This window comes from Lissotriton vulgaris, chromosome 10 (genome assembly GCF_964263255.1).
Source record: "Lissotriton vulgaris chromosome 10, aLisVul1.2, whole genome shotgun sequence".
Lineage (NCBI taxonomy): Eukaryota > Metazoa > Chordata > Amphibia > Caudata > Salamandridae > Lissotriton > Lissotriton vulgaris.
In genome coordinates this window covers 808,667,106-808,679,339 of record NC_141698.1, presented here as the reverse complement: position 1 = coordinate 808,679,339, position 12,234 = coordinate 808,667,106, and the positions used below count along the sequence as shown (strand labels likewise).

Genomic DNA, 12,234 nt, shown 5'->3' with positions numbered 1-12,234 from the left:
ACACCTGGAAGACATTCTGAATGCAGCAGACTGGTCTTCCAACTCAACCTTTAAACAGTTTTATTTCAAGCTGGTTATTGACATGGCTCACTTGGTGGTGAGCAAGCTTTAAATGAGTATAATCCTCGCCTCCAGGCCTGACATAGAATGAAAAATTTACTAGCTATCGTAACGGAAAGTTTCAATTCTATTAAGGACTCGGAGGCAACGATTATCCCACCGAGGGTTTAAAGTTCTATTTAGTACCTTCCCACCCTCGTACTGGGGTAGGTAAGATGTTTCACAGTCTTCTATACAATAAGGCTTAAAGTTTGTATATAAATGCTGTGCTGTTTTCCATACAGGCAAAACCTTAGAAAGTGCTGTCACTGACATTCTACCTTACTTTTCCAGGCGAGTCTGTTAAACTAGATTCAAAAGGCATCCTCGCTGGCTAACCTTCGGTGACGAAAGAGGGGGAATGAATAGTAACGGAGGACTTCCATCACCTTGGAACCCTGTGATTCGTGCAGGGGAAGAGGGGACACTCTACTCTATCATTTTGTTCTGTTTACTCCCTATGTTTCATGGGAATAGTAGTTTGTTTTACTTAACTTTGAATGGCTGCTATTCAATAAAGTGGAGAAAGAATAGCATAATCCTCGCCTAAGAGTCCTTAATAGAATTGAAACCTTCGGTCACAATAGCTAGGAAATTTTTCATTAATCAGAAAAAAATATTTCAGGACAATACTTTACATGCAATTTTTAAAACATTTTAGAAGAAAGGTGCAGAAAAACCAAAAGTATCTCTGGAATAAAAGCACCTTTGATGTGGCAGTTTTCCACGCTAACAATAAAGGAAGTAATCAATTTTTTGCTTTACAAAAGGATATTAACATGTTGCAAAAATAGCGAATGTTGGACTTTTTCAACACTTAATCCACATTGCTTTATTCTATCCCTGACATCGATTAGCCCCAGCAGGTGGGGAAGATAGGATCCTTCTCCCTAGTACCAACTGTTTGAGTCACAAACACCACAAGTCTTAAAAGGAATTTCCCCTTAAAAATATACCCCTCCACCCTTACTAATGTCCAGGTATCTAAAAGTAAACGTTTATTTCGTGTTTTAAATTATATCTTTTCTTCATAAAAGTAGTGTCCTGAATCACAATCTCAGACTGCACCTCTGATTCAAACCTGATGGAAACGCAAATGGTATATTTCCCTACTCACAGTTTAATTCTGAATAAAGTATTTATTGCTCTAATAATTTTGTTTCTATTTGTTAGAAAAATTTTAAGATTTTACATAGTCAAGTATTTATAAAAAAGGCTACATAATGTGTTCCCTATTATGAGGAGGTTTTATTGCAATTGTTTGAGTGATGCTTATTCTTGTGTTTTTCCATTTCAGGAAGCAGGTAGTATAAACCGCTCACTAAGCTGCCTGGGACAAGTCATTACAGCACTAGTAGATGTCTCGAATGGAAAACAGCGGCACATCTGCTATAGAGACTCTAAACTCACATTTCTACTACGGGTAAAATAAAGTTTTGCATAGTTTGTTTACATTATTTTTATTTTTTTAAATAAGTATGTCTACATAAAAGTATCTTATGATTCTCAACAGGACTCGCTGGGTGGTAATGCCAAAACTTATATCATTGCAAATGTGCACCCTGGATCCAAATGTTTTGGTGAAACTTTGTCCACCCTTCAATTTGCTCAGCGGGCAAAGCTGATTAAAAATAAGGTACAGTCAATTGTCCAATACATAAATGCTGTAGTGACTAACATGTTTGCATTGTTATATTAGTTATGTCGTTGGAATGATGCCCTCTCCAGGGTTTCTTAATAAAGAAATTGAAAGGATCATAGTGGGTTGTCACAACAGAGCCTGAAGATAAGTTTTTGGGTATTTTATTCTAGTGACCATTTTTTTTTTATCCAAATCTTTCATTTTTAAGCCCAATGTATGGTATTTGGTTGTACATGTGCGGTCTGCCAGCCAGGCCCTTCAGCTGAACCCGCTGCCCTCAGCTCATCCCTACTCCGCACAGCGAGAGGCTTTGCACGGTGGGGGAGGGGGATTGGTTAGGGGCAGATCCTAGCTTAACTCTTGTCCTTGGTTAACTCCCACTGTGCATAACCGTTGGCCAGGACCTGCAATCAATCCCCCACCTTGTATGGCCTACAGCCTGCACAATGGGAACTGCCATACTACACAAGAGGACCTTGCTGAGTGCTTCGGATCAAGCTGCTGGAATCATGGTTTCAATTATCAGAAGTAAATAAAAAAAACTTAAAGGAACCTGAGGGAGAATCCTTGTGTGACCGCCCCCCCCCCCTGATTTCCCTCCTTCCTTTGAGACAAGTGGTGGGGGGGGTGTAAGACCTCTTCTGGTGTTCCATGGACCGTCTGTGATTGCTGGACTGTTCTCTGTTTGGTAATTTATTGTAGAAATTGTCTAAACTGAAGCTCTAAGGTGTAGGATTAAAGATTATACTCTAGAAAAACTGTTGAATGTGCTTTTGTTGCCTACTGTGTGTACAAAAGTAGCACAACTTGCTTTTCACATCTTCCCATTATTATGCCTGTTAAAATACTTTGTGTTGAGAGGTAGACATGAGCGAATCATTTGTAATATCTTTATTTATATTTGTTTTTGGTTTTATGATCAGCAGATTTCCGATGGACCGCCGTAGCCATTGTGGTGGTGCGGGCACTGCCGCACTGGCAGTCCAACCACCCTATTACATGTTGGGTGGTGGGGCCGCCGTAGCCACTAGAGATTAGAGATCCTTGGCGGTCTTGAGGACGCAATATAGTTGGCCACGCCTCTGCTGCACTGCCAAGCATATATGATCTCTTCTCCACCACGATTTTCATGGCTGTGAGCCCGCCATGAAAACTGTGACTATGAGGAAACAAAGGGAGCCCCACAGGGCCCCCTGTTGCTCGGCGCTATGCGGTGCACACAGGGGGCGTGATTAGCCTCCCTGTGTGCAGTCACCCCCTTTCCTGCACAGCATGGACTTTAAAACGATGCAGTTCTCCAAGTGCAGAGCTTTTTTTTTATTGGCACCGTACCGAACTCCACAGTACGTCCCTTCAGACCACAAATCTACTCGTAATCTGGGCGAGGTCAACTTTTGCGGTCCTGGAGCAGGGTGCTTGCAAGGCAGCCTACTCCAGGACTGCCAAACTCATAATCAGGCCTTTAGTCTGTCACTTGGTTAAAGTGCTCATCAGCCAACTGGGGAAAAATAAGACTTCCGCTGTGAGAAGGTGGCCTGGTATATGCTGTCCACTAGTTAAAGTGGGCACCCTGTACTAGTCCACACAACCCTTATAATGTAGAAAACTATCCTAGTGGTAGCTGTGGAGAGCAGCCTTCAGGCTTAATCTTGAAAGAATGTAAAGCAGCTTGTTTTACCAGAATATCACCTCCTAAATGACTAAATAAAAGGAGAACCACACAGTGTTGTATAAAAATATGTATTTATGCATATAACTCTACTAGCCTCTATACGACACTAGGGCACAGAGTACACAATACTGAATCAATAGAACATTTGTAAATAGCAAATTACACAGCGGGCTCCAGGGGGAGACCGAACCATATACAAAAAATATGATATAACAACAACTACTTGACTAGACAACGTGCCTAGAGCATGTAGAATCGCTGGGACCCCAAGGAACCACCCAGCGGAGTGACACAGGGAGCCCAAGGAGGACGGGTGCAGTGAGGAAACACGGATGCGTTCTCCGTACAACTCTATGGGAAAGTTGCAGTTGCAAAGTTAGAGTTTAAGGACACTTATAAGAGGACTTCGAGCAAACCCTTTGGAACATAGGAGGTTCTAAAGCCACCCCACCAATGAGTACCGAGGTACCTGTGTTACCCATCCCAGAGGAGCTGGGTGCATAGGGGTCAGGTGGTGTCGGAAACCTTTGTCGTTTTCAATGATGAGCTGCAAAGAAGTACATCTGCCAGGAGGGCGAAGACTGTTCAGTGGAATCCAAGCCTGTATTCTAGGTGAGAGGAACCTGAAAGCAGAGGGGACAGAGTCTGGGTCACGTCAGGTGACCAGGGGCTCAGTAGTTGAATGCCCACTGATGTCGAATGCTTCAGGAGTGAAGAAGGGTTGCTTGACCTTGCAGCCACAGGGACCAGGAGACGTCTAGGACAACGAGGAGACATCAAGGACGAGCAGGATCCGGAGTTGAGCTGTCCCACAAAGGATGTCAAGTGCTGAGGGGTCGATGTCTGGCTGGAGCACCAACAAGCCTTGGCAATTGCAACCCACACGGTCATAAGAAACTGGTTACGGTGTGGATCAGCAAGGTCCTGGGTACTCTCCAAGCACTGGAGTGAGGGCACGTCTGGAGCAACCAGGTAAGCCCAAGAACAAACAAGGTGACCCTCGCCAGGAACCACAGGCCAACTGACTAAGGATCGCGAGGAGACCTCAAGCAGCTTTGAAAAGCACCAGCCCACAGGACACTCGGTGAGTGGAGGCTGGATATCCTCGGTGCAAATACTGCTCGGGGTAAGAACTACACCGAGTCTATGCACAAACTCGGTAATTCTCAACAAGCATATGCAATTGCAAAAGTACACTGTGCACAGGGGTTTGGGTTGCACGGTCCCCACGAGGGATACTGGTCTCAGCATCGCTGAGAGGGCTGATCAACCTCAGGGACCTTCGGGAACCCACCTCCTGTGTAGATGAAATCTTAGGTCGAGAAAGCTGGTACCGGGTAGATCAGTAACCCACATATATCCCTTTGGAAGGGTGGAATAATACCCCCCACACCAGTTACTGGTGTGGAGGTATGATTCCAAGGTGTTTGACACCAAACACGACATGTTTCTAAGCAGCCGTTTTAAAGTTAGCATTTACCGTGAGGTTATAATGCACTTAAACATATATGTCTGGCTGCATCAGAGACAACCCTGGAGAATGGTCTCCGAAGGCTGCAGAGGAGCTCTGCTCCTGCAGGGGCACCCTCTCACGTAAAACCCAGCACCTTGCCTTCAGGATTGAAAAGGCCTGCCATGGGGTGACTGATAGGTTTTAAGTGTAGTGATTTAGATAGAGATTTTTAAGTGTAGTGATTTAGATAGAGATTTTTAAGTGTAGTGATTTAGATAGATGTAGTGAACATATATCTTAAGTAAGTGGTGCAAATACCAGCTTACACAGTCTGCTGTAGCAGGCTTGTGTCAATTTGAATGGCCTCTCAGGGGTGGCTCAATACATGCTTCAGTCCATGGGAGGCATCTGGGGTACCTATGCCCTGGGTACATGGTGTACCATATACTAGGGACTGATAAGTGTACCCTAGTATCCAATCTGGAGTGTACCTAAAGTACATACTTAGCAATTTAAGGGAGAAAGCAGATAGACTGGGGTCCTGAATAGCGTCCTAAATAGCAGGATCCCAGTCAGCTAGTCCAAAAACAGTGTGACATCAGCAAAAAGTGGGGGTAACCATAAGAAGCAGATACTACTTTCCTACATTCATAATGTGTTATAGAAAGGGAAGAGCACAGCAAAATGTCTGGGCATTATAAAATAACGGGGCCTTTGGGGATAGCTAGCAAAAAATGAATCGTGCTCAACCTTAAATGAGTCAATAAAAACTCTGATGATTAGGCATATCAAAAAATAGATATGCTTCCATTAACAAAGAAGATTTTAACAGAACTTAGTTTTTCACAGACCACTTGTTCAGTACTTCCAATCCTTGGAGGCATTTTTATTCCAGTCCAGACAATATCAACGTTATCAATAATTTCGGAGTTCAAAAATCTAAGGATATCCGAATTTACTCAAATTATTAAAACCAAGTCAAGGGACATACAGTCTTTTATATTTATGCAGTTTAATTCTGTTCAAGTCTCAGCCAGACAGAGAGCTATAGGAGCAAAGCCTGTAAATGCAGAATGCCTGACAATGTCCTTGCCCCAATTACTCACGTATGACAAACGAGCCAGAACTTAGAAAAAAATATTTTTTGGACCATGTTAGGAACATGTTCCGCCTAATTGTAACAAAAGGGAGCTCGCATTACCACAAATCTCGCTGACCTAAGCATAAATGGGTACACATTTTGCCTTGTAAATGTTTAACATTGTCTCCAGTGGTTTGTGACCCAACCTGGCAACAAAATCAAAAATAGAGGCTGTTGCCCTGGCAAAGATACGTCTTCTAGAGGTTACCAAATGGGCCCATGAATTGGAAGAATCGAATGTCACTTCTCAATACGGAATTGACTCAACACGGTTGATAAGATTGCCTTTTTTAAAAAAGGCTTAAAAAATTGACCTAGGACCAACCACCTTTACATGAGATTCACTGAAGTTTGTCCGCAAATCTGAACTATCTATTAAGCTCATGAATGAATCCAGTAAGTCCTGTCAACTAACACTGTCCTAGATAGAAGGAAAGCATTCCTAGCATAAAGCAATGCTGGTATAGGACGTGTGCCAATCGGGAGCACATCCATCCATCACTCCCTCCCTCCCTCCCTCCATCAACTAATGCATCCCCCGCATGCGCCATGAGACTCCCTTGGGATGTGATATGTTGCGCAATACAAGTATCCAGACTAGACTAGACTGTTCAGGGTGATTAATATAGAACAGAATCCAAAAGAAGTGTCCGGCTTGCCTTGTCGCATACCACATTTAAAATTAAAGTGTGCATTGTCCACTCTCACCAGATCTAGCCGAAGCTGACAAATGTCATTGCAAATCGGGCAGAAAATAGGCTAGTGTCTAGTGGCTCTCTGCACGGTCACCCCAACCTTTTTGCTTTCACTCCACCTGTTTTCTGAACCAGTTTTTGTTGGCTTCTGGGATTCTATGCACTTTACTACTGCTAACCAGTGCTTTAGAGCTGGTGCTGTCTTCTTAAAACATGGTAAAATTAACTTGCATCCAATTGGCACATTTAATGTACTTGTAAGTCCCTGGTAAACTGTTCTATTGGACCCAAGGCCTGTAAATTAAGTGCTACTAGTGGGCCTGCCGCACTCATTGTGGCACCCTCTAAAGTAGCCATTAAAAACATGCCTCAGGCCTGACGCTGCAGCCTGTAGTGTAGTTTTCAACTGCCATTTTGACCTTGCAAAATAAACCTTTGCAAGGCCCAAACATTCCTTTTTAGGACCTACCAGTCTTCCTTACACTAGGCCCTAAAGAGGGTATAGAGGAGGGTGCATTTGATTTAAAAAGTAGGACATTTGTTTTCAAGGTTCACATGTCCTGGTAGTGAAAAACTCCTACATTTGTCTTTCACTACTGTCTCAGTAGTCAAGCATATCTCAGTTAATTTAATAAGTGATCACTTTTGATTGGGAACAGGTAGGGATGTCATGTTTGGTCTCAAGAGAATTGTAATTCGAAATCCTCTAATGTGAAAGTCTGATTTTAAGTCACAGTTCTAAAAATTATACTTTTAGAAATGTGCTATTTTGTTATCATAACCATTTGGAGCCGGCGTCCTGGGTCACCTGACTGGATATAGTAGGCTTTTGTGTACTCTTCCCAGACAGTGAGAAAAAGGGGATTAGGTGTTAGCAGTATGGGCCATTCTGCTAGGATGTGAGGAGCTTAGCTGTTCCCTCTCTAATTACATTTAAAAGGGGCTGCCTGTAGCAACTCTCAAAGAACTCAACACCAGCCTGTTGTCACCCTAGACCCCTTGGAGCCTGGGCCTGTAAAGGAAGTAAATTCCAGAAACAGATGTGTGTGTGTATATAGGGGGTGGGGGGGGGGGGGGGGGAGTCTAGAAGTTTTGTCTACTTCAAAGGCTAGCACCAAGTATAAATATTTGTCTTTCAGACCAACTCGTCAGTACACTCCTGGACATGCGGAAGACTTCAGGAGGGCAGCCTTGCACTCCGAGGACTGCCCTGGTGCTTGAGGACTGCCTTATGCCTCAGAAGACTGCCCTGCTGGTTGGGGCCTGCCCTGCTGGTTGGGGCCTGCCTCGCTGCTTGAAGGAGCGAGTACCATCTCCTTGAACCCAGGACTACTAGAGTGAATCCATGGGTCATCCCTAGTGTAGGCCTTAAACAGTCGTTGAGACGGGGAGCATTTTATTTAAAGAGTTGGACACCTACTTTTATGTTTTCCATGTCCTGGAGGTTAAACACTCTTACATTACATTTATAACTACTGCAAGGCCCTCTCATAGTATAACATTGGGTTACCTTATTACGTTTAATAAATGATACGTTTTGTATGAGAGCTGGTATAAAAGTCATGGTTAGTGTCTGAGGAATTGTAATTTAAGATCCTCTTTAATTGCAAAGTCTGATTTTAAGTCCACTCTGAATGTTAATTTTAGAAAGTTGTCAATACACAGAGACCCCACTATACTTGACCAAGAGTTTCTTAGGCTGTGTTACCATTCCGTGCCCGATTTTGTAAAACAACATTTCATATTTAGAAAGTTATTTAAAGATCATCGCACACCTGTACCTGTACTAGAACATATACTGAATACATTTATTCCGAACCATGAACAATTAGATGTGATTGAAACACAAATATTCTAAGCAAACAAGGTATGTTCTTTTCTGTGAACATATATTATATCCACAAAAGACTTAATTTGATTATATAATATAGATAATGTTGGACAGGCCTCGTGGAAGGCCCGATCCCTCCCCGCATGGCGGGTCACGGACCCCTGCACCTACTGTTTCCCGGACAAGAACCACCCCTGCAACCCGCCGGGTCAACCCACGGCCCGTTCCCGACGGAACCCTGGCTCCGGAACACCACAGCATCGGCTGGCCCGGGTCCCTTCCAGAACCCCTGTCGCCGGCCCAGCCGCCATTTTTGGACACTACACGACCAGGCCTCGTGGCCTCGGGTCGACCTCGGCCTCGGGCCCAGCCAGGCCCCGACATCGAAGCACAACCATCCACCCAGGAGGTAAAGAGACCACTTGGCAGTTCAATGGGAGGAGGAGTGTCGATGGCTCCCCTCCGCCAGGTTTCGATCTCCCCCAGCCTCCCTGGGCGCTGGCTCCATCCCCCTGCTGGGTGTCTGGACTCCCTCATCCCGGACCTCCCGACCTCCAAGTGCGAGGGTCCGGACATCAAAGGGCGCCAGACCTATAACTGGGGCAGCTCCAGAGCAGGAAGGCAGTTGTATCCTGGAGTCGAGAGACACCGAGACAAACTCATCCTTGGAGGCCTGCTGGCGCTGCCGCGGCTCCTCTTCGTGAACCATCTTGAAGGCCTGCTGGCGCTGCCGCGGCTCAACCTTTCGTGAACCATCTTGAAGGCCTGCTGGCGCTGCCGCGGCTTAACCTTTCGTGAACCATCTTGAAGGCCTGCTGGCGCTGCCGCGGCTCAACCTTCCGTGAACCATCTTGAAGGCCTGCTGGCGCTGCCGCGGCCCCTACTTGCGAACCCACCAGCTCGAGGATTGTGAGCTCCACACCCGCTATACCCGTACCTGTCCGGTACTGAGACTGTCCCGCTACCCTTTTCCCCAAAAGAGACTAGAATTGACAGGATCCTCGTATCCTGGTCATGCTGTACCGTCAGTTACCTTGCCTAAAGATATATAAAAGTGTGCAGAACAATTCTCTGTGTGGTGTCTATCTGTGGGGGGGAAGTTACTCGTCTGTACGATTACCGGAGAGGGCCCTCACCAGGAGGCCTCTCCCCCCTTACTCGGCCGACCCTCCGGGTCCCCGTCTAACATTGGTGGCCAGCGGCGCGATCCGAGCCGACGCACAATCGTACAGAGAGTAACTCACCCCACGACACACAGCCACCATGACGACAAAAGAGTGGAACAACCGAAAAATTTCAGATGGAAAAGCTGGAAGAATTCAGCCACAAAGAACTAAAGCAATTCTGCATAGAGCTGGGCATTGCTACCACGGGACTAAGCACGAAGGATGACCTCAAGCACGTCTTGGAAGCTTGGGTGGAGACTGAAACATCCCCACCCCAAAATCAAAGCCTCGAGACAACAGATACCACTCCCGTGGAAGAAAGAAGAGCGGGCCTCTCGTCCGAAGAGGCCCGAGAACGGGAGAAAAGCCGGCTCCACGAGTTGGAGCTGGCCCGACTCCGCCTGGATGGAGAACTCAAACTGGCAGAACAAAAAATCACCCTCGAACACTTACGGCTCAGGGAAGAACGAGAAGAGAAAAAGAGCCAGAGGGAGCTGGAAGAAAAAAGACTAGCATACGAGCATGAGCGCAACCTGAAGGAGTTAGAAATTCGGCGGCAGAACAAAGACCTCGGCGCCTCCAGGCACCAGAGCCCCACTTCCCCTATGGACCCCAAGGTCCACATCCCCAAGGACGTCGTCCGGGAATACTACCGGAACGATGATATCCAGCAATGGTTTAAGGCCTACGAGGTAGCCATGACCTCCCACCGAATCCCGCGGAGCGACTGGGGAGCCGGGTTATGGGGGAAATTCGTCAACGAAGGAAGAGATGCCCTGCTGCAACTCCCCGACCACGAGATGACATCCTACGACGACATGAAGGCCGCCCTCCTCACTCGCTATGGGCTCACGCCCGAGATGTACCGGCAGCGATTCCGAGACTGTAAACGCATCCCTGGTACAACCTGGGTGGAGTACGTAAACTTTTTTAGCAGAGCCTTCGAGGGATGGATCAAGGGCAGCCGGGTCACCACCTACGAGCAATTATTCGACCTTATTGTGTGGGAGCACCTCTCCAATAATTGTTTCGTCGAACTCAGACAGCACCTCCTTGATAGCAAGCTGACCGAACCTCGGAAACTAGCCATCGAAGCAGACCGATGGGAAAGCACCCGAGTTCCTCGGAGCTGGCCCAGCGAACAGAACAGAGCCTCCCAAGGGCCCCACCACCCACGGGGAGGAGGAGGAGGCCAGGGTCGGTGCCGGGACACCGTCACGGTGCCCCCCCACTAGCAACCCCCTGCCCCCGGCCGGAAGAGGAAGCCCTCCAACGCGACCAGGGTTCCGCTCCAACGTTACCTGCCACAAATGCCAGCGACCCGGCCACTACGCCAATGATCCCAACTGCCCGAAAAATCAGAGCCCCATGAACCGCCAGATCACCGCCGCCGCCCTGGGAGAAGAGCCGGGCCACGAAGAAGCCGAAGAGTACGAGCAGTACCAGCCCGAGTGGGAACCAGCCGCCATGTCTCTGGTCTGTCTAGGGGAAAGGGACATGGTCCCGCGGGCTCCCATCCCTGCCAACACGCAGAAATACAGCCAGTGGGTCACCATCAATGGACGCCGAGCTGAAGCCCTCCGTGACACAGGGGCCAGCGTGACCGCAGTGCGCTGCCATCTGGTGACCCCGGACCAGATCCTACCCAATGTACTTTGTCCAGTGCGGTCGGCAGACAACTCCGAGAGCCTGTGCCAGATGGCCCGCGTCCCCTTCGAATGGGGGGGGTGTCTGGCATGCTAAAAGTGACTGTCCGCGACGATGCCCCGGTAGACTGCCTTCTGGGGAACGACCTCGAGAGCTCCCCCTGGTCAGCCGTTGAGCGAAGAGAGCACCTGGGGATGCTGGGTCTCCCTGAATGGGTCTGTGTAACGACCCAATCCATGGCCGCCCGCGCCATCTCCAGCCCAGAGGAACCGGAGTGGCCCGAACCTCCTCCGCCAGTCGTCACAGGAGAAACCACCCCTGAACCTGGTCCTCCGGGGTTCAGCAACGAAGAACCGGATCAACTCCAAGACCTCCCGGAGCTGGCCCAGTGGCGCCAAGAAGGTGGCCCCACTCAGGAACAATTCCGCCAGGAACAAAGGGCATGTCCCTCCCTCGAGGGACTCCGACAACAGGCCACAGCTCAGAGCGCAGGGGATGCCTCGGGGGCCCACTGGATCTACTGGGACAACGAGCTGCTCTACAGTGAGCAAAAGATTGCCGAGCTGGGAGCCAGCCGGGTGCTGGTGGTCCCCCTCCGCTTCAGAGACTTCCTATTAAACCTAGCACACAATGTGCCTCTTGCCAGGCACCTGGGGCAGGACAAGACGTACAGCCGCCTGGTGACCCACTTCTACTGGCCAAAAATGCGGAACGACGTAGTGAACCACTGCCGGGCCTGCCCCACCTGCCAGGCCAGCGGGAAGAGCGGCCGAAAACTGAAAGTCCCCCTGCAACCCTTTCCCATCGTCACCACCCCCTTTGAACGGGTGGGAATAGACATTGTGGGGCCCCTTGAGCCCCGGACAGCACAGGGACACCGGTTCATCC

General features: G+C 48.0%; 1 protein-coding gene across 1 annotated transcript in view; it reads left to right on the top strand.

Moving 5' to 3' along the window:
* KIF15 (kinesin family member 15) overlaps positions 1–12,234 on the top strand; it is a 927,627-nt gene that overhangs the window by 179,819 nt on the left and 735,574 nt on the right. The window contains exons 9-10 of the mRNA XM_086941724.1: positions 1,397–1,522; positions 1,613–1,735. Of these exons, the coding sequence (XP_086797850.1) occupies positions 1,397–1,522; positions 1,613–1,735 (249 nt within the window). The remainder of the gene's footprint in view (positions 1–1,396; positions 1,523–1,612; positions 1,736–12,234) is intronic.